This window comes from Pseudonaja textilis, chromosome 5 (genome assembly GCF_049901715.1).
Source record: "Pseudonaja textilis isolate UNSWEBS1 chromosome 5, rPseTex1.2, whole genome shotgun sequence".
NCBI classification, from domain to species: domain Eukaryota; kingdom Metazoa; phylum Chordata; class Lepidosauria; order Squamata; family Elapidae; genus Pseudonaja; species Pseudonaja textilis.
In genome coordinates this window covers 46,538,645-46,561,924 of record NC_141994.1, presented here as the reverse complement: position 1 = coordinate 46,561,924, position 23,280 = coordinate 46,538,645, and the positions used below count along the sequence as shown (strand labels likewise).

The window sequence follows — 23,280 nt, the reverse complement described above, 5'->3', positions numbered from 1 at the left end:
TAGAAAACGACCTTAAAAATGCTATCCCTTAAGCTGCAAGGCTAATATTGCAAGAGTTACTTAGGCAAGAAGTATTTAGCCCCTGCACTTTATTAGCCTATCTATTTCTAAATGAACAGAAGTGATACATGAGAATGATGAATGTCTAGTTTGTATCTTTCCAAAAACTTACTAAACAACCATATACAAGAGATTGTACCTTCTAGAATGTGCATTCTCACCAACTCTGACCTCTCTGGTCGGGACCGGATCTTCCGTTTCAAGTAATCCTCTGTCTGCAAAATACAGAAAAATACATTCTAATCCTCAATGAAGTAACAAGACTAAATATGGAACATGCAATATTTTCCTATTAAAATTCATCATTAGATTCTCAAGTAGAAGAAATAACACTGCCTCAGATCTCAGTAGCGATGCTGCTAAAGAATGTAAGAAGCAAAAGGCCCATCATATCCGTTTGCTTACATTGCATGACTGCACAGCATTTAATCAGCGATTGAAAACCGTGTAGAAAATGAAGCACAGAGTTTCCAACACTCTGCTGCTTGAGATGTTCAGGATGCATTAATTGCCTATGTTCACATCTACTGATAAGGACACTTAAATCAGCCTTAATCCCAGGCTACATACATATCACTATATAACAAATATAAAGGTTTTGACTGAAATTATAATTCCCCACACACTTTAGTTTTAAAACAAGCCAAGCCAACAGTCACTGAATTAACACCTCACCAAACTCATTGAAGATCTTTATGATTGTAGCCCCAGATATAGTATTTTTATTCAGTTTATTTCTCAGGAAACAGAAATTGTTCCATTTAAATTTATATTAGCAGACAGTTCCTAACATAGAAGCAGTCAGTGGGATCAATCAAATAAATGGAAGTCTCTTTCCCGCAGGCATCCTAGGCTCTAATTTATTAATAATGCTACCATTTCCATCGCATTACATATAATGTATAAAATAAAATATTCCAAAAGAATGGAGGTCTCCATTTGGAAAAATCAGAGGTCAAATCTGAAAAAAGATGTTATAGATGTTAAGCGTTAAAAGTTATGCTGTGCTTACCCTGGCCCGTTCCAAACTTCTTCTCTGTTCATGAAATGCAGCTGGACTTTTCAAAGCTGTTGGAAGACAACAACTCAATTACACAGCTTAATTTCTCACATATATGAACATTTATGATTAACAATCATCAAAATCATTTGGACAAGATACTGAAGACAGCTATTTTGACATATGCTCAACTGTATCCTGCACCAATTTAATCTACATTGTATTCTGCCAACCTAAACCAATGATGAAATTTACTCTCTGATCACTAAAATACTGCACCTAAATGTAGGCAGATGAGCAAAGCACACACCAAGGGAAGGAGCTAGTGAAGTAGTTCAGAAAGAAAATATTTGTTTACCTGAGAACTTTATGTAAAATCATATATAAAGTTATATAAAGTCTTCTAAAAATATCTGATGAAAATACAATCCCGTGTATTTGGATTTAATCATTTACAGAAAGAAAATACAAATAAGTGAGGAATATATTTCAAGCATGTTTAACTAGCAAGATAAAAGTGACTGAAAATTTAAGAATTAAGTTCAACATGAATAATTTTTTCCACAATGGACAATTGCCAAAATAACTCCTATTTTAAGCCACTGAGCCCCCCCCCCGCCCCCCCAAACTTAGCAGTATGCAAGTTTTAGAAGAATCCACTGGCAGGGCTATCTTTGCCAGACTTTAATAAGTTCACATTGGTTGGGGGAAAAAAAATGGTTGGCAACAATGTTTTCTCAGTCCATTATCCTTGGAGGCAGAATAAAATTCAGCTCTCTGCTTTTACTGCTCCAGGGAGAACAGAACGTTTATTTTGCTGAATAAGCCGGTGATGGTGATTTTTACATAAGTAAACTGAGCAGCTCATATTGTTTCATTATACATAGTGAAAAGAAATCTGACATATACTTAATAGACTGATAGACACTTATTCATTAACCATTTGGGGAGGAAATTGACTTCATCTAGCCTGAGTAAAAAGCAAAAAGGAAGAGAAAACTATAGCCTAATATCCATTTAGAACAGAGATATTCTCTTATTATGTTTTGAAACAATAATATAAACTAATTAATTAGTCCTTTTATTTAGGCGAAACAAATTTCTGGTTTAGAGAGGCTTGCTAATAAATGTAGTTGATGTACTATGAATGAACCAACAACTAGCTAAGATAAAATTAAGTATCCTATTGGAACCAATGAAGGAAATGTTTATAGTGAAATAAAAATATAGAATGAGTATTTGGAGAGGGGAATATTCTAGCAGAGGGAATCTTCACTGAATGCTATAATACACCTCATAAAAATACCTTCTCATGTAAATATGCATTCCAAATGCTTCCAATGTAGAAGGAAGATGTTGTAATGGAATGTGAGAATGACCTTGGGAGACAAAGTGAAGATCTGCCCCCGGCAGATAGTCAGATAAGAGGCAGCTTAGCCAACAAAAGAAATATGAGTGTGACAAACTAGTTTCTTGTGCTGTAAAGGTGACAGAGGAGAAATGTACTTTTCAGACATGGATGATTCTGTTAATACAATAAAATATAGTTGGTTCACCTGAGTCTGCTTCTTATATGGAGTATCCCCCAAGGCTAATAGAGCAAATCAAGTGGCTTGTACAATTGTGCTTGTGCTGAGGCTTCTGAGTTTTATATACAGGTAGTCCTTGACTTACGACCACAATTGAGCCCAAAATTTCCATTGCTAAGCAAGTTATGAATTTTGCCCCATTTTATGACTTTTCCTGCCACAACTGTTAATTACTGCAGTTGTTAGTAACACAATTGTTGAGTAAAACTGGTTTCCCCATTGACTTCGCTTGTCGGAAGTCGCCAAAGATGGCCACACACCTTGGGACACTGAAACCATCATAAATACATAGTAGTTGCCAAGCATCTGAATTTTGATCATGTGTCCATGACTTATGACTGCAGCGGTCATATGTGTCACTTTTTTCAGTGTCGTAGTAACTTATAGTCACTAAACGAATGGCTGTAAGTCAAAGACTACCTGTAGTTGATTTGTAATGCTGCATACTGCTTGGAGTTACTGTATGTCATATAAATATATTTAGTAAATAAATAGACAAACACATTCTGAAATAAGAGGTGATAAATGATGGATACTGATACTGGAAATGGCTTCCTTGCTACTGAAGGCCCAACATTCATCAAGGCATGTAGTTTCTGAAATATGTATTTAAATTGTATTCAATTTGTGGGGACAAAGCAATCATTTTTTCCTGGTTTGTTTTTTTGGGGAGGAGAGAGTGGGATAGGAAAAAAAACTTTTATCATTGTTTTGCCATGATTCTCATCCCAACACTTTCAATTTTTAATAACAACCCCACTGAAATTAGGCAACATGTCTTGACATGATTCCAGAGGAAAAAAAGGAGATTCAAAGGCCATATGTAGTCATGGGGCTGTAGTCACATATTTTATAAACAAATGGATCTCAGCAATGTGGCATGTTCACTTTTCCAAACCATCCAGAAGATAGCTAACTAGCAAACTACTATTTAGCAAACACCCCAAGGGAAATGTTTTCATATCCTCATGAGAATTTCTTTGGAAAAACACTCTGGTTTATAATTCTTTCTATTGCTGGCACTGTGACAAAGAAAATTTCATACTTGACTTTTGAAAATGCCAAAAATGAACAAGTTTCTCTCTATTTCTTCCATAACATTTTCACAAATGAAGATAGAATCTGAAAAGAATCAGTGAACATGTATTATCAGTTTCCATCCATTTTTCTTGGCTGTTTAAAAAGGATATAATAAATGGCCCAGAAATGTCAAACAACTTTATGGTGTCAGTTATAAAATTAAAAGGCTTTTTAAAAGCACGGCCTTAATATACTTTATAGTGATAAGTAGGAACTTATGAACTGTAGTAACCTCTCTTTGGTTATTCTAGAAGGATGATTTAACTTTTTCAACATTAGTTTTTTAAGAATGCTTCTTTAGGATTGAGAATAAGATTAAAGCAACCTATTAAGTGTTGCTAAACATAGAAAGTAGCTAAGTATAGATTTTACTGGTTAATAAGCAGTCTTAGGTTCTACTCGATTCCGATTTCATGCCATATTTCCTATGGAATTAGAGAAAAATACAGCACATAGAAATGTTTTAAAAACTGAAATGTAATTTAAAAATAAGACACAGCCACGTAATAGTTTTAAATCAAGAAATGAGTCCTGTGGCATATGCGGTGCAGCTGAATTAACATCTCCCAACATTTCTCACTATAGATAGTCCTTGAATTACAGCAGTCCATTGAGTGATCATTCAAAGTTACAACAGCAATGAAAAAAGTGACTTATGACTGTTGCAGCATCCCCAAGGTCATGTGATCAAAATTTAGATGCTTATCAACTGATTCATATTTAGGATGGTTGCAAAGTCCCAGGGTCATGTGATCACCTTTTGCGACCTTTTCACAAGCAAAGTCAACGGGGAAGCCAGATTCACTTAAAAACTATGAGAAATGCAGTGATTCACTTAACAAGTGTGGCAAGAAAGGTCGTAAAATGGAGCAAAACTCACTTAACACCTGTCACAAGTTTGGGCTCAATTGTGATTGTAAGTCGAGGACTACTTATATTGTCCATTCTAACTGAAACACTGAAGTCCCCTAGAATGGCACAAGGTCTGGAAAGAGAACAATGTATTCTTTAGTTCCCCCCAAATGTACCTTTCTTGATTAACTGAATTTTGCATAACCTTTCACATCACCATTAGAGGAAAGATGTAGACCTCCCACAAAATATTGAAGCATGAAGTATTTTTCTTTTGGTTTTTAGGCAACACTATCCAACTGTGTTTCTTTGTTATATAAATAACAAAAATATAATTTTTAAATATTAATCTTTCAAACACTAAAGTTCTTTGATTTCCCACCCTTGCTCCCATTTAATTTTATCTTTATCATAAAAGAATGATGAAATATAAAAGGTTTATTTATACATTCTATCATTAATCAAAAGGTTTATTATTCTAACTTTAACTTGTTAAATGTGTTATCACAATAAAATTTAACATATAGAATTCCAAGGTCTCTTTCACTGGGATTTTGAATATTTTTGAAAATATTTTTGCTTTTTTGCTGGTATGTATAAATTTATTAATCATTTTACACCTTTTTCCAAAAACATTTATTGAGGATTACACATGCAAAGAACAAAAGTAAACTACAACAGAAAAATACAAAAATGGGGGGAGGCACTCTGGGCTGAATGTTGGTATGTGAAAAAGGAAAAGAAAGGAAAAAGGGAAAGAGAAACAAAAAAGATGTAACTTTCTCCTTCATTCAGCAGATAAAATTTTTTGAATAGCTTATCATCATCTTAAAATTAAATATAATCTCTCTTTTCCCTGTAGCTCATTTCTCAAATAAGGAAACCAAAGTCCAAATACTCTGCCAATCAATCTTTGTCAACGCAAGTCCAGTAAGGGCAATCAGATGTACCAATAACTATTTTCTTCTTTAAACTCTGATTGAACATGCCAATATTATAAACCCTTCCTGATTTTTTTACACCTTCAAAAAAAAGTCTTATAGCTAATTTGCTACTCATCTATGTTTCAACGCAAAAATTCTTTTGAACTTCAATAGATTTATCTTGTATGCATAAGTAAAATTTATCATTTTGTTTGTCAACTTTTTAAAAAGTCCTTTCAAATCTTAGCAGAGTTTATTTGCATCTTGAGATTTAAAAAATGATCCAAATCAGTTTCCTGATTTAATATCTGTTCATCTCCTTTAGGGAATAAGTCATCTACCACATCCTTTTTTACATCCTCTTTTAAATTAATTTCATAAATATCCATTGCATCTCATTTTTTATAACTTTATTAAAATATGCTATCAACTTTATCAAGCATCTTATCCATTCTGCCCAAAAATTTAGCTGAAAGGAATTCAAAAATTTGCATTAAGGATTTCTGCTCCTTTTTCTTTATCATCTGGCTCTAGTGTCCAGCCTTCAAAGTTTCCTTCTCATAAAAAAGAAAACAACCTCCATTTTCCCATGAGAAAGTATCTTCTAAATAATACAAAACTATAATTCCAAATCCCTTTAGCCCCTTAGAGTCTTAATCTCTCCAATTTGTAAATAATTTTTTAAAAATATCAAAAAGTAATTAAAATATGAGGCTCAATCAAGTTTAGTGTCCATAAAGGCTGTTTTGTGAGTCTGAGCTTGATGTAAATCCTGACTCTCAGTCATTCCACTCATAAACTGAAAGTAAAAATGACAGTTTTTGCAGTCTACTCATGAAGAGCAGCTGTTCAGAGCCACATGGGTGATCTCATGGATGATCTCAGTAACCTCTCTTTCATTCTGGAGAGATTATACTAACTAGGAACAATTCCGCTTAGAAAGCCATCTTGCTAGCTAACACAGCAAGGTATCTCCATGGCACTCGGAGGAACTATCCATTTTCCACCATTTTTGAGAAAGTGTGTGTGTGTGTGTGTGTGTGTGTGTGTGTAAAGGGAGAGGGACCTCTCTCTTTGAAGGAAATGGTGGTACACCTCTCCTAAAGAAGAAGTCTTTAGACCCAATGATTTTAGATAAATATTGTCATGTCTTCAAACTTTCCTTTTTAGACTGAAGAGTTATTGAAAAGATGATGATCAGTCAAGAATATGGAAGTAGTGAATTATCTAAATCTCTTTCAGTCAAGTTTAGGGCCAGTGTTTCATACAGAAACAGTTTTGTTTCGTGTTTGTAGTTGACCTGTGTTGGAACTGGAATGGAGGTGGTAAATCCACCCATGTGCACCTTGAACTCTAAGTGGCTTTTGATACCACATTATACTTCTGCAAATCAGATCCTCTAAGAGCCCTCAATGACACATGAATGACAATGACCACACACCCTCCCAAGGTCTTGGCTAGTGCCAAACCTGTAACCCAAATAGTCATTTTTCCAAGCAGGGGTACCTCTCTCCCAGGGCACACAGGTCTTAGTTATGCATGCCAGTTTGGTACCCTTATCTATAATTACATTTGGATAAGGGAAGATTATTTATACACCAACCTCCCATTCAAAAGCAGCACCTGGAGCATACTTTGCTTCAAGCAATTTAACCATAATATGATTCCTCAGAGGTTTATGAAAGCCTATTATTAAAAAAGAGACAAGGTCCCTGCACCCAATCAGTATGTAATTTATTCCTCCAAATTCTGATGAAATGGAAAGCATATATCAATAAGATTTACAATTACAGCATAGAACCATAAAGCGATATTTTAAAATGTGACAATTGTTATAATGACATTAAGTACATTCTTTAAAAATATATGTGCCTATATAGAAGAGGAAGTAAACCTAAAGTAATGCATCATAAATTTAAATGTATTAGTTTTTAATATTAAATTTATATGCCACCCATCTCACTATCCAAGCAAGTCAGAGTGGCTTACAATAAATTAAAATGAAAGATATAAAACATTAACAAGGATGAATACACTTTAAATTCCCCTTTTTATTTTTTTAATATTCACAGGTCCAAGAGCTATTTTTAAGTAAATCTTTGTAACAAATCAATGAACAAAAATATATATTTACACAATAGCTAAAAATGTGTGCTGCTTAATCTGAAAGAAGAGAATCCTTTTTAAACTGCCAATGAGAAGTAGGTAGCTCATACTGTAAAGTGCAACAAAGTATGGATGTGTTGGGCACCTGATTGCTCAACAGTCTTTTTAGCACCCTTTTTGCAAGCTTCACACCAAATACCAAAACAACTAAAGAAATTTCCGCTTTCCTACTTGCTCAAAAATTATTGCTGCATTTAATACCTAAAATTCTTGCTTTAGTAGTTTTTCACGTCTGACAGTAATTTTTAAAACATTCATTAATCCTGCCTGTATTCACTTCATCATTCTCTTTCCCTGTATCTGATGAACTGCTGTAACACGCCTCTTTGCAAAACCTGTTATCTAGTGGCTCTGATATACAGTAGTTCTTCAGTGTGACAGTGTTGCAAATGCAGAAAAATTAACTTTGTAATTTTCCTAAGCAAGTGTGCAGCCATGTTCGAGCTTCAAGCAAGACAGTAGTATATTAAACAGGAAACCTGCTAAGGAAATGATAACATGAATGCAATATTTAAATTGTTTTGAGGATGGCAACATCTTTTCATAAGATGTTTTTGCATAGTACGATTTACATTGTACAAATGCTCAGAAAGTATTTGCTAGTGTGTTGAGTATCAGAAATTAAAAATGGCCTTTCCCCCAAGCTCACACATTCTTCACGGAGAACAAACTCTTTCTCTCATCTGAATAGAAATGTCTCAAAGAGGAATAACAAATTTTAAGTTATACTTACGCGGCATGATCCCTTGACTAACCAGCTCTTCACGTGTCCGTCGCTGCTGGAGCTTCAACTGTAGCACTGCATAAGGCAGACAAAGAAATAAGTGAGGAGCACATTACTGTAAAATATAATGTGCAGAGCACATTTTCCTGTACATTTTTATTTTTTTCTATCTCAAGAACATTAGCAATGAGCACAGAATCCCCACCCAACACTTGCAAATTGCAGAAGTGGCCTCAGCAACAAGGTTTCCGTATTCTGCAGAGGACGGCGGGAGAGGAAGTTACAAAGCATTTTAGTAAGTTGATTTTAAAAATCCACAAAGTATGAAAATAGGCCATTACTCAATAATTCCTATAGCAACTAATAGGGTTGCAAATCATGAAATTAGAAAACAAGAAGAGACTACACAAACTGATATTGTACTAGTAGGATGTTATCAAAACAATGATTGCTGAAGTATCACTTTATATACACCATTCAGAAAATCCCTGGAACATGCCAATTTGGGATAATCCCCACAATCCTCCTGGATAAAGCTGATCCATGATGAAACCTAAGTCTGAAAGTTAATACCGTTACCTCCTTCTGACATATACTAACACTTATCATGAGTGAATATCCATGAGCCTTATTTCATCCACAATATTCCGTGTATATTCAGATACTTATCTAACCCTTAAAATTTTAACCAAATGCAATGAAAAATGTGCCACCTATGGATAAGCTAACTCTCAAAATTTTCATGATTTAATTTTCACAATTGTCTTATCAGTGGTGACATATTTTTCATGCTATTTTGGTTAAAACTTTGAGGGTTGGTATATCCGTGGATGAATTTATCTGCAAATATTCATGGGCACTTTTAAAAACTATTACCTATAAAGGTCCATGAGTATACTGATAGTCCTTGCTTACTGATTGCCTGTTCAGTGATCATTCAAAGTTACAACTATGCTGAAAAGGGAGATTTATGATTAGTCCTCAGAGTTACAGCCATTGCACTCTTCTGCAGTTACATGCTCACTGTTTGCGAGCTTCACTGCTGGCTTCCAACAAGCAAATTTAGTGGGAAGAGAAAAGGAAGTTACAGCGTAATTGACATCATAAGTGAATGTAGTCATTTCACATTTCACTTTACAATCACACTACTTAACAACAGAGTTGCTGGTCCCAACTGCAGTTGGTAATGGAGGATTACCTGTATACTCACAGATAAGCCTATCTATGGATAAGGCAAGCCTGTTTGGTATATTTTGGGATCTAAAATTCTCATCTTATCCATGAGTACTGTATCTATCAGTGATGGCTAACCTTTTTGGGCTCCTGTGCCAAAAATTGTGTGCACGCTTGCATGCTCACACTCGCATGCCAGCACCCAGAAGGCAATGCGTGCCCCCCCACATCCCTACGTATGCGTGCGAAATCCCCACCCCCGCTGCCCACCCCCGCCACCTACACTGTGCCTCACAGCTGATTTTCAGCTGGTTTGAGGCCTTTTTCACCTTCCCAGAGACTCGAGGAAGGCTTCTGCAGGCTTTGCAGGCCGAAAACTAGCCCCGTTTCATTACTTCCCGTTTTTCTGAAAATACAGGAAGTGACAAAACAGGGGTAGTTTTTGGCCTGCAAAGTCTGCAGAAGCCTTCCTCAAGCCTTTGGGGGGCCAATAAAGGCCTCAAACTGGCAGAAAGATCAGTTGTGAGGCGTGCGCATGCGCAGTAAGGTAAGTTTGTCTGCAGCTTGTATACCAGCACAAATGGCTCTGCGTGCCACCTGTGGCATGTGTGCCATAGGTTCTCCATCACGGGTATTTCTAGAAAAAAAACTAGAAAACCATTTTTCCTACATAGTTTTATAGACATTGAAACTGTAATATTTCAGTTGTGAAATTGTGACATTTGCAAAGTAAGTATGAACTGCAAGGAAGTCAGAATTTTTGACTGATCCGGTTTAATAGCTCCTCTCTTGGCATGAGCAAACAAACCAAACCAGAAGTGTGTCTATCTTGATAAGCAGACCATAATATTTTTCCCTTATAACTTATTCAGGAGCAGTAAGTCTTGATTTAGACATCAAAGCATGGAAGGCACACACAACATTTACCAAGCCAGGGATCATCCTCGTATATATTGTAAAGGAAGGACCAAGTCAAATAAAACATTGCACTGGATAAGGAAATTAAATTTAATAGTTATCTTAATGAAATACATTTAATGGTTATGCCAGAGTATTTATTTTCTGAGACATTAAAAAAATACAAACTAGCAATTTCTGCAGAGATGCTTGTGGAGATACACTCTAAAAATTGTGACTAACACTGTACTATTAATATTTATTATGTGGCTATTCACAATTTCTAAAATTTTGTCTTCCTAAATTTACAAAATTCATTTATATTTACACTTTAAGCATACTCTGGTTAAATGAGCAGACTTAGAAAAATACTTAGATGGATAGGTGTGATACTTTCAGCAAAAATAGAATATAGCAATGCAAACATTTAAAACTACTAAAGCATATTATTTCTTTATATTTACTCTGAAATTATTTTTAAAAGCACATTAATTCTACATGTGAAATTGTGAAATTACTGATAGTGGCTTCACTTGATTGCTACATTATACTGAGAGGGTGGATCAAAACCGTAATGACAAGCAGTTTGCATAGGAAGTGAAAACACCCATTCTAACTAGACAAAAATTTAGAACTACAGATATGCTGAAAGTTAGCTATAGATAAAAATTAAAATGATTGTGCTTTTATAAGTGCCACAAGGCTGCTGCTTTGCCCACATTTTTATTTTAGAGTACAAAATTCTGTTACACGTTGTGATGTCTGCAAAAGCAGTTTAAGCTAATATATTGGCTGCTATTGATATTATTTTTCATTTTCACTCTCTGGACAAACCAGCATCCTGCCTGAGATTCTATACCCTAGTCTTTTAATCAACAGATTGTTCATTGATCACACACACCCGGCATTAGACGGTATGAAGTACTTTTTTAACCAAATGGTTAGGAACAGTCATTAGCCCTTCAGTTTTTGCACCAGTCAACTGCAACAATCCAAAATCTATTACAGCATCTTATTTGGGATACATAGGATTTGTTCAAGCAGGTATTCCATGTTTTTAGAACTTCTCAGTGTGAATTTTCAGAATAGTGGGCAATGCCTGTTCCTATCCCTATCTTCCTATTTTTGGCAGAATACAAATAGGATGGATCACTTTCTGCAACCATCAGCAAGTCCTGTACAAGTAGATGGCATCATAAAGTAAAATAGGATAGAATAGACATAAACAGAGAATTACATTTAACTTTAACTGTGTCTTTGATAGGTGATCTCTAAATTCAGCACAGACTCTGTACAGTAATCATATTGGATTTTGCCTGAGTTTAAATACTTTTATCAGACTTTGAGGTTTAAGGCTTTTATCAGACTTTGTTTTAATGACTTTTAATGACTGCTACACTGGGTTTAACATAAGTACTACCTTAGTGGGGTGGATGGCCTGATTATGTGAATTCACATGATATTTCAAGATCCCCAATTAGAGATAGGTTTGTGTGGTCCCTTTAGAAATATAACGACATATGTCTAAAACCAGCATTCACAACAAAATGGTTCAAATTTCAACAAAAATCAATATATGATATGGAATACAGTAATTCTCTTGATAAGGTCATGTCATATCTAAAAGTGTTGAAGACTTCAGGAAGGAAATTGGAAGGATCAGTTACTAGTATAAATGGAAGTTCAAGACCACCACGGGAGAAAATACATTTAACCAAAGTGTGTCAGATAAAATTAAGCCACTGAAGATATAAGCAAGGTTAAATCTTTATTGACAAGCTCCTTCATTTTCGATTGCAATAGGAATTTCATAAATATTAGAGACAGAACAATTAAAAGAATCCCTCCTCCTGCACAAAGGATATGAAATAGTTCACTTAACTCTCTGTACTTTTAGTGAAAATGTTATCAATATTGAGAATCTGAAATGTACGTTATGCCACAAGCTTGAAAGTAAATTAGTCAAGACACAAAATTGTAACGTTGTTATACAGTCCAAAGTTCCTACATGATTAGAAGCTGAAGAACTGACAGGCAAACTTACATCAGCCACAATCACTACAGAGCTAATAAGAGTGTGGTCTAGGCAGTTGTAAAAAAATATTGCATAATAAAGAGGTATGGAACCTACGATTTCAGCTAAATAGGAAGTATCTCCTAATAATCTGGAACTGAGTTTGCCTCTACCAATGCAATTGTGCTGGCAGTAGGTATTAGAATGAATGGCCAAAGTATTTATATCTAGACTCTTTCTTTCACATTTTCAAGCACCACTGTAGAAAAGGAAAGCAAGGACTTCCACTTAAGTTCTCACTTGAGTTGAATTGATGATATCTGACTGAATGCATTTACCTTTCTCTTGGGTGACTCCCACAGGAGAGGCAGAAATGAACTCTCAGCAATAGCGAAAGCTATTATGGACCAAAAAACCTCAACTATAGTTAAAGTAACCCATTTGAAGAGGCAAAATTAAAATTTGCAACGCTGGGCTGATAAACAAGGAATGATCAGTGGAATCTTATAGCCAGTGGAAAGATTAGATGGTATGCTAAAACAAGATGGGTATGAAATATTTTTGTCCTACTGCAGGAAATTGTTGCTGGCTCTGCTGCTTATGAATAACACCTAATTCTTTCCTTCATTTCTATACGAAAATCAAATGTGCTCGTCATGAATGAAATATATATGTGTGTGCATATATAACCGGTTGACATCTGTCTGTCTGCCTGCCTGTCTATCTATCTATCATGATAACACCAACCATATATTGGAGAGAGATATCATTCCAAGGGCAGGTGCTACAACAAAAAAGTCAAGCTTTCCTAAGTTTCATCAAATGATATTGCTTCAGATAATGAAACTGAAGCATTAGACCAGGCTTGTCCAACCCGCAGCCCGTGGGCCACATGCAGCCCAGGTCGCCTCGTAATGCGGCCCAGTGCCCACCCCAACCTTTGTGCCAGAGCCAGCGAGGAGGAGGAGGAGAGGAAGGCGCGAGGCGGGGCGAGGCGAGCGCCAGGCCAAGCAGCAACAGAAAAGGTGGGCGCCGTCAGAGCGCCACCTCCTACTGTTGCCGCCGCCGCCACCGCTGCCGCTTCTCCCCCCACCGCCGCTTCTGCCCCTGCTGCTTCTTCCCCGCCACCGCTGCCGCTTCTGCCCCGGCCGCCGCTTCTGCCCCCACTGCCGCTTTTGCCCCCATCGCTGCCGCTTCTGCCACCGCCGCCGCTCTGCCCCTGCCACCACCCTCGCCGCTGCCTCTTCTGCCCCCGCCGCCGCCGCTTCTTCCCCCGCCACCGCTGCTGCTTCTGCCCCCAACGTCGCTTCTTCCCCCGCCACCGCTGCTGCTTCTGCCCCCGCCGCCGCTGCCCCCGCCGCCGCTTCTGCCCCGTCGCCGCTGCCGCTTCTGCCCCTGCCGCTGCTTCTGCCTTCCAGTCCTGCCTCATCCAGCCGGGCCATTTGCAGGAGGAGAGGTAGGTGCGAGGCGGGTGAGCTTTCTCCCCCGCAAAATTTGGCCGGAAAATAAACCGTGATAAAAAACCGTGATAAAAAACCGTGATAAAAAACCGTGATAAAAAATAAATAATTTTTAATAAATAATTAATAATAAATAATAAAAACATCTCACTAACTTCATTTCCAAATAAATTTAATATGTTAACTATGTTTTCTATGGTTTTTTGGGTTGATCAGGTATCGTTACTGTTATTTTATTTTATGTGCGGCCCAAACCACATTTTCATCTTCTAATGTGGCCCAGGGAAGGTGAAAGGTTGGACACCCCTGCATTAGACCATGTGAGGCAAGATTAGAAATGTCACCTCAGGAAGATTTTTGTAGAAAAGAAATGATGGTGAGGTCAGACTGGTGGACCAATGGTCAAATAATATACTTTAATCAAAGTACAAACAAGAGTTAAAGTCAGAAGAACACATCTATCATTGGTTTACATATTTACACTGAGAGGTTTAAATTAAGTGAAAAGTGTTCCAGGTTTGACTTTGTAAAAAAAGGACTTTGAAACTGTACATTGTATAGTAGTGAAGAACATGTTATGGCCAAGATTTATAAATCGTTACTGAAATTGAATTTAAAAAATGAGTACATGGGGTCTTTGGTGCTCTTTGAGCTTGGTGGTTTTTACTTCTCCAAATAATCATTACCATTTGCCATACTCTTCTTCCAATGATGGATAATGGATAAAAGAATCATGCACTTTTTGTCTTCAACTATGACAGTTTTTTCCACTTTTTCATTTGAGTCCATGTAGTTCCCACTAATTTCAAATCTAGAAGGCAAAATCATGAAACTGGACTTACTTACTTTGGTCATGTTATGCAGGGGAACTCACTAGAAAAAGCATTTATGTTTGGAAGCATTAGTGGTAAAGGAAACCAAGCTGTCAAAGAACACAGTTGCTCAACACTATCAAAGCTGACACTAGCCAGAACGTAGAAAAAGTCAAATAGTGCTAGACTGAAAGATGTGAAGAAACCTGGCCCATAGAATTGCCAAGAGTCGGACTTTGACTGAATGGGTGACATCATTATCATATTTCAAATTGTTTTGTCTTGTATATGAATCAAAGGGTCATTAGGCTTATATTTACAACAGAATGTTGTATTATTTTTGCAGAAAGTAATTGGCTCTACTATAACAAGTTACTACTTACATTCCATTCTTACATTAATTTAGTATGGAAACAGTTTAGTGCTATAAAATGCAAAATTATGTCTAGTTTCCTTAAAATCTGTTCTGGTTTTCATAAAGAGGAGGAGATTTGCTTTAATTCAAGGGAGGACATTTAGTGTTATCCAGTTATTTTAACTTTATTTATCTACTTTAACTTCCGCAAGCCCTGTTCATAATGATAAATAGCAAATAGAGTTACAGAACATAACATTTCCTATTACAGAATGTTGGGACAACACGAAATGGGTCATTTTCCATTTGAACCAAACACAAAAGCAGATATAAAACAACAGGTATTACCTTCTGTAATTACAACCATGACAATCAGCTCATCCCAAGATTTATATAACAACCATTGTGCGTTCAACGTTTTTATAGAAAATAACTTAGAACAACACTGGTGACCTCCTTTGGCAAGGATTGCTAATTCTTGCTAATTTCATTCTATTAGCATGAAATTGCCATCACTCTATGCTTGAACCAACTTCCAAATACTTGCCTTGGCCTGGAGGCTATGCAGGATTATAACATAACTTCAGCTAAGAATTCTGTACTTTTATATGTCAGTTCTTCACAATGATTTTTGAATGATTTTGACATGTTCCTGTTGTATATGGCATTGTTTTTTTTCTAACTAATTCCCATAAATTACATTATATTAATCACTCTGCTTTGAAGAAAATCGTTCTGCTTTAGATCTGGAAATATATGAACACTCACATATATGCAGATAACTTTTCCAACAGCGTCTTCATTTTGAAATGTTGTTCTTCCATTTTTGCTGGCTATATAAAAAAAACTGATCAAGCCTCAACAAAACTGTAGTTCCCCCTACAAAGGACAGCAATGCCACTTTGAGGGATAACCAGAATTTTCTTAGTAGCAGCTCACAGATGATAGTTCCCATTTGGAACTTTGCTTTATGACTAATAGTCTGTAAACCACCTTTTCTCAACTTGATTGCTTTGGAGCACTTCAGTTCTGCAAGGAGGTCTGTGAGAAACAGTAACTGAAGATGTTTGTACGCGTTTTCTGATTTTTATGCTGGGGTTCTCTTAAGACCTGAAAATTATCTTACAAATTCCTCCAGGGTAAAAAAGTTGGGAAAAGCTAATTTCAGTTAACGGTTAATTTGTGGGTGCCCAATTTTCTTAAAGTTATTTATTTTAAACTTTCTAAAACAATATTTAAAAGGCACTTGTGAATAAAAGACATAAATGGCATATTTACTGAAATAATTCGCTTTTTCTCCCTTCTTACCTTTTATCGCTAAAGAAGTAAGTGATATAAAGTTACTTGGTATTAAATAAGTTGCGGATGCCATGATTCAAAACCAGTATCTTATAAACTGATTCCATGGAAATACAGTGCCAAATTTTCTTTAAAATATGTAAGTCCACAACGAAGTCATATGCAGAGACTATGATTTACTGAGTTGTAGATACATTTGGCAATAGCCAAAGGAGGATATGGATATAATCTGGTTACAATCTGCTATTTTATCCATAAAACATACAATTAGGATTGCTATGCAATTGCTATGCAAATTTGAATTTTTGGATAACTTTCACTGAAACACAATCAAATATATCATCAAGCACCACATTCGTTAAATGACAGACCTCCAGATATAATATTATCTGTGGATAACTAACCTCATTTTAATATTTCCAAATTAAGCTGAATTCAAAAATACAGTTGTTGCCCCTAGTAACATAATATTCAATAAGCAATTGCTATTATTTACATCTCCTTTGAAAACGTTGGCCAATATTTGTATTTTTATAGAAGACATATAGCATATGCCTTATAGCAAGAAAATCTGCCTGAAACATTAACCTAGTTTTACTTAGTAACAATAATGACAAGCTGGTTCATTTTTTAAAAAGAACATACGTAGTTATTTTAATCATGAATATTTAAGCATCAAGTTACTATTTTATTCCACCCTGCCTGAATCTGAATCACAGTATTGAGACATAATGAGTTAGATTTGGTGAAGCTCACCCTTGGATCTGGGACTGCTTCAAAGCCTTGTCTAGGGTATTTTTGTTCCATTAAATTCCCCATGTCATTCCAATGGATTTATTTTTAGCTAACACATATGCCAGCAGTCTGGATTTCTTATATAGCTATTCCAACTATTTCTCCCAGTGCAGACTTTTGGGTTGCTATCATAAAATTCTATCATCCATTTCCTTATCCATAACTTCCATGAATCATCCACTGCAATATCCTCCATTAGATTAATGTCTATTATCTTTTACTATATTATTTTTGTTTCTTCCTCTTATCAATATCCAAGCATCCTGTATCATTTCTGTCCCTTACTACTGAAATAGAAAGCCTTGTAAAGACTAAAGTTTAAAACCTAATTTAGATTTTCACATATACCTTCGCATAACAGATCTTTATAAAATTGAACAAACAGCATCTTCTAACATGAATTAAAAGACATCTAAGCACTATCAATATGAATGAAATCACTGTACAGTATTATAACAAACATACAAGAAGAGCTTCAAGAGATATGAATGGCAAGTTTTAAAAGTTCTCTTAATATAAGCAAGACAGAGCTTACTAACCTTCCTTCAAACAGTGGTAGGAGTCCTGACTCAAACCTGCATTCTTTACATCCTTTAATACAATCTCTGCAAATGGTACAATTCCACCATAAGTAGATTGGAGAGTTTTTATTTTGTCCAACATGTTGAAGAAAATCCCAGGATCAGAATATTCCCTCAGGGTTGTGCAGGGTTGTTAAACTTAAGTAAAGGCCAATATATATGGCTCTAAATGTCCCATTGAACCGTTGCTCTTGAATGCCAGTTTATAGCTTGAAGCTGAGCTCACACTGGGGTTAGCAGATATAAGAGACAGATACATCTAAAAAGCAGACATCTGAAGATCAGAATCAGTAAGCTTCCGGCCAAACTCTTGTCAGCAGCAAGTTCAGGCACAGAAATGTCTTTCTTTCATAATGGAATGTATATCCATGCACGCAGTAATGAGACTGAGCCTCAATCTTCACAATCAACTCAGTGACTGACAGAACGTTTCATGAAGCTGTATGCACTAACAGCTAACCTCATTCACCCAAAATAGTATGCAGTTGGTTTCTTTACTCAGAGCTCAGACATTTGCCAACACTATATGACACAGTTCCTGCCCTCTTTGTTTCCAAATCTAAAATTTCCATGTTCACAAAATGACATGAAAAGTTTGCATCAACAAACATCAAAACTCTTATATAATCCAAACTTAACTAATATTAAACTATAGCATCTAATAAAAGTGTACCTTACTAAATTCTTTGCACTCCTATTGTGCAAAGAATAGTTTATTTTTGAATATTACAAAACAACAGTATTTCTTAATGTGTGATGCTAGGACCCTGGAGGGAGAGACTCTCTCAGGGATCACAAAATCAAAATTATTTGCCAGCCAATGTTGAAACAGTATTAAAATCTCATCAAATGATCCTGAGAAGTAGCAGCAGCAAATGTATCTATTTCAATTTTTAATATGGCAAATGTTGATAACTCAAACAAAAGCTCTTCTGGAGTCCTCCATAATTTTTAAAGGTGGGAATGATCTTGTGAGAAAAATAATTAAAGAAACTCTAATCTAAAACAACAGAAGGAGTTCTAAATTTTATTTCAGACTTATTAAGGTCCACTGATTGAGGGTTTCTGGATGTGAAAAACAGAATTGCAACATCTTTACATCTTTCAAGATTTCACCTTTAATAATTCCATGAAAAAATACTATACTCCACTCCTTCAGGTCAATCTGTAAAATTAAAAAATAAAATAAAAGCTCTATATTATTATTTAGCCTAACACAAAATAAACATATACCCAGAGTACTTTTAAACATTCCTTACAACTTTTTTTGAAAATTTCCAAAGCACTATCTGGTACACTTTACTTTGGCAAAGGCTGTCAGTAAATCTTTGTAAAAATATACATAGGCTTTTGGTTTGCTAGGTTTGGGTTTCAACATTTAGCAGCATTTCATTTGGAAAGTAAGAAATAATTAATACGAATATAATGCTCTAGCAAAATCGTTTCTTACACAACTGCTTCTACAAAGGAAAGAATGGAGCAATTTCATCCTTGGGAAATTTCCAGTCTGTCTCTGGGGACAAAGAGATGTTATTGCTGAACAAAAACAAAATATCCACCCCTTTTAAATTTCACATTGAGAACCCCAAATATATAGGGCTTCTCCAAATAATTACACTGATTGCTGTGAAAACAAGAGGAAATATAGGTAGCCCTCACTGAACAATCACAATTGGGACAGGCAACTCAATCATTAAATAGTCATTAAGTGAAACTGGGACTGTGCTTCTGAACTTACTTCAGTATTCCTTTACTTTACAAGACCTATGAAGACCATAATTTTTAGGACTGATTGTAAAGTTTTTCATCACTGTTGTAACTCTGGTCACTAAAAGAGACAGCTGTTCAGCAAGAGCTACCTGTACAAGTTTAAAGGCTTTCAATCTATCTTCATAGGAATTATTTAAACTATCAGAAATTATTTCTACTTGGGAGTTTTCTCACTAGTCATTTGGCTTTTAAAATATTTTTTTAATATAACATAAACTGTACATGTCTGCAGAGAGTATGCAGTTTATCCTTCCAGACAACTGGCTGCAGCTGCTCAAGCAGTTCAGGAGTTTCCTAGCAATGGTGGACAGGTGGCCAAAAAGAAATTTATCTCAAAGCAGAACAGATAATCAACTTAGGAATCTGCATTTCTGCCTAAATTTGTTGCTCTGCAGCAGTTCCTACTCTCCTAACAGACCTGCATTTACATAGGATATATGTCTGTTTCTTCTGCACAAACGTTGTTTTAAATACCACAAAATAAAAATGCAGGAATAGCAAATGAAGGCTGGAGAAACTATCACAGTTAACCATAATTATTACTTCTATAAGAATGATGGAGTGGACGGGAGGAGAGGAGGAGAGGAGGAGAGGAGGATTATCCTCTGGAGACAAATGGGTTCCCTATCTTATCCCAGCACTGTATTTGTGATTTACTAAAAATATATCTAATAATTAATAAGTTGTTTGACTAATGTAATAAATTGTCAAAAATATAATTCAATGTTCAAGTACACTATGTCCATTGAAGATGACAATCAATTAAGAAGTCACCCTGTATTTCTGTCCAGATTCTGCCAAGAACATTTGGATATATAAATGCTTATTAAGTCTCACAGATATACACAATTATATTTGAAAGGGCAGTTAAGATCAACCGGCGTGAATCCAAGAAGCTGCATTTGAGGACATATCTCTCCCTCTCCTGAGAATTTAACAGAGTTTTGCTTTCAGAATGTCCCATTTTTTTCCCCTACACGATAATAGAGAACTTAAAAACAAGCAGTCAAAACCACATTGTTAAAAACATTAAACATGGTATTAACTATTCTTAACCAATCTATTCCCTTTATTCATGTTTTGTTGTAAGTGTCCACGTTTGGTACTGGTAACGTAGGATGGGGATGAATAGGCTTTGTATGAAATGCTTCTTATATTGCCATGTATTGTATGAATAGAGCAAGGTGTTCTAATACTTGGTTTGCCTCACTGCATCGTATGTTAACCCTTCACCCATTTTATCATCTTTAGTGAATGTTGTTCCTAGATATTTGAACTTTGATACTTGTTTAATGTTTGTTCCAGTTACTATATTTAGAGCAGTGGTCGCCAACCAGTGGGCGGGGGACCACTGGTGGTCCGTGAGAAAATTTTGCTGGTCCACAGAGAAATGTCACCCCAAAGCACCCCGCAAAGCAATTAATCCAGGCTGTGTGGAAACACAAGGCTGTGCTGCCCACATGGCCCGTAGAAACACAAGGCTTGCGTCGCTTGCATTGCAAACAATACGAGGTAGTGAGGAGAGGGGGGAACACCTTGCCTGGCCACTGGGCTGCTTCTTTTCGCTTCTTTCTTCTTCAGCTTTTGGCTGCACACAAGGAAAGCAGCAAAAGTCTCTCTCTCCCCAAAACTCTGCCAGAAATGAGTCTGTGGGACCCTGCAAGGCATCCTGCTTAAAGAGGCTGCGCTGGCGCGACAAGTTTCACAAAGATCATTTCTGGCAGAATTTGGGGGAGAGAAAGAAAGACTTCTACTGCTTCTGGAGCTGGAGATGGTATCCTGTGATCCCAAATAAAGAATGATTGATCCATAGGAAAACAGGGTGGGGAATTTTTCTGCAGACTTTTTTTGGGATTTGCCCAGGGTCCACGGGATTAAAAATTGAGTTTGGAGGTCCCCGACGTCCAAAAGGTTGGTGACCCCTGATTTAGAGTATGCTTTTTTCTTCCAATTGCCATCACTTCCATTTTCTATCGGTTCTCATATCATACTCTGGCATTCTTCGTTCATGGCCATAAGATGATGTTGTAGTTTCTTAGCTGTACTTGCTATCAATGCCTGGTCATCTGCAAAGAGTAGTTCATTGATATTATTTCCATTCTTGGGTTTGGCTTATTTGCTTATGCTGCCAATATAGGTGATAAAGAATAGTGATGATAGTAGCCATCCCTGTTTTACTCCTGATGGTATTGTGAAGGGTTCCAATGTTCCTTGGTTTGTTCTGACTATACTTCTGCAGTCACTATATAGGCTTTTGCATACTCTGTTCACTTACTCTATATTGGGTCAATGTTTGCCATAACAATTTCCGGGCAACTCTATCAAATGCTTTCTCTTGGTCTACAAATGCTACAAAGAGATTCTTATTGTATTCCAAATTATTTTCTACTAGTTGTCCCTCAGGGCTTGCTTAACATCTACCTGAAGCTGTTGGGTGCGATCATTCATCATCCTGGGTTGAGATATTATCAATATGCTGATGATACTCAGCTCTACATCTTTACACATGGTGACCCGAGTAATGATGTCTCTGCCCTCTCATGATGCCTGGTGGCTGTAGGGAGCTGGATGGGGAACAACAGAAAAGCAGGTTTGCAGCTGCAAGCAGGTTTGGAGGGAGTCATACTATTCTGGAAATCAATATGCTTTCCAAATCACAGATTTATCAAATGCACTGGGAATATTTTGAATGAAAACATGGCTTTTTAAATCTGTAGAGGGAGCTAAATTGCGTGATTCTCTAATAATTCACAAATGCATGAAGAACTATTCTAGGATTTCAGCAGAACATATCTTTTGAATTAAGGAGTATCAGGAAATCAAACTGTTGAAGATAGAAAATTAGAATTTTCCTTGGTCTAGACATCACACATTCTTTCACCAAAGACTGGAAGCTAATTGTCAGGCTCTAATTCCAAGTGATTCCATCTCTAACATGATAAATATTCCTCTTCAATATTGGATTCAGAATCTTTAACACATGCAGTGAATTAGTATTTTTAATAGCCTCAAATGTGACTACTGGTGACCAAGAATACATTAATAAATGCTCTATAAAGATGTAGAATAGGGATTTCCAAAGGAAATTTCCTTCATTAAATTACGAAACATTTGTCAGCTATTTATTTGAATTTCAGAAAACTATCCTTACTCTTGAGTCATCTGAAACTATGCAGCAGAAGCAAGAGAGGAAAGAAAAGGGCAACTTTCTTCATAGTTGAATTTCAAAATTAAATATTGACTACCTTCACATTTACAAGCATTTGATACTGCTGTTCACATTATAATTATTGTAATAAATCTTCTGCTATTGACCAACTGGCATCATCAGAATTTCCTGTTCTTGCAGAATCATTCTTTTCAGTGTGGATTTAACTAGATAATAAGAGTAGACTACAGATATTCAAGGTTTACTTTTTAAACGTATTTCTTTAACTCTATGAACTTTCAGACTCAAATTAGCTACTTTATAGGTACAGTCCAGAATCAAGTTACACAGTAAATCCAACAGATTTGAGCTAATTAATTATACATAAAGGAGAATAATTTAATTTCTTTTTTGCTAAATAAAAGTCTCTTTCCTCTTCAATCTTCCCTACTTGGGGATAGGAAAAAGAGGCTGCATGTGGACCCTTGGATTCCCTAGATAGCTATATTGATGGCAGCTGTCTTCCAGGAATCAGGCACTCCATGCCTTTGGAAACATTACTGTTCAACCCCCAAAGGATAA

The 23,280-nt window shown here is 36.2% G+C and overlaps 1 protein-coding gene across 6 annotated transcripts in view; it reads right to left on the bottom strand.

Moving 5' to 3' along the window:
* Nucleotides 1-23,280, bottom strand: part of MRTFA (myocardin related transcription factor A) — a 77,600-nt gene that overhangs the window by 32,992 nt on the left and 21,328 nt on the right. For 3 of the 6 annotated variants that reach the window (XM_026696725.2, XM_087934758.1, XM_087934759.1), the window contains exons 3-5: nucleotides 8,404-8,469; nucleotides 1,073-1,128; nucleotides 200-275 (exon numbers count right to left, since the gene is read on the bottom strand). In XM_026696725.2, coding sequence (XP_026552510.1) covers nucleotides 200-275; nucleotides 1,073-1,128; nucleotides 8,404-8,410 — 139 coding nt within the window. In that variant the 5' untranslated portion in view covers nucleotides 8,411-8,469. Of the gene's footprint in view, nucleotides 1-199; nucleotides 276-1,072; nucleotides 1,129-8,403; nucleotides 8,470-17,738; nucleotides 17,961-23,280 lie in introns of those variants that run through there. The other 3 variants (XM_087934756.1, XM_087934755.1, XM_087934757.1) reach the window with 2 other exon arrangements.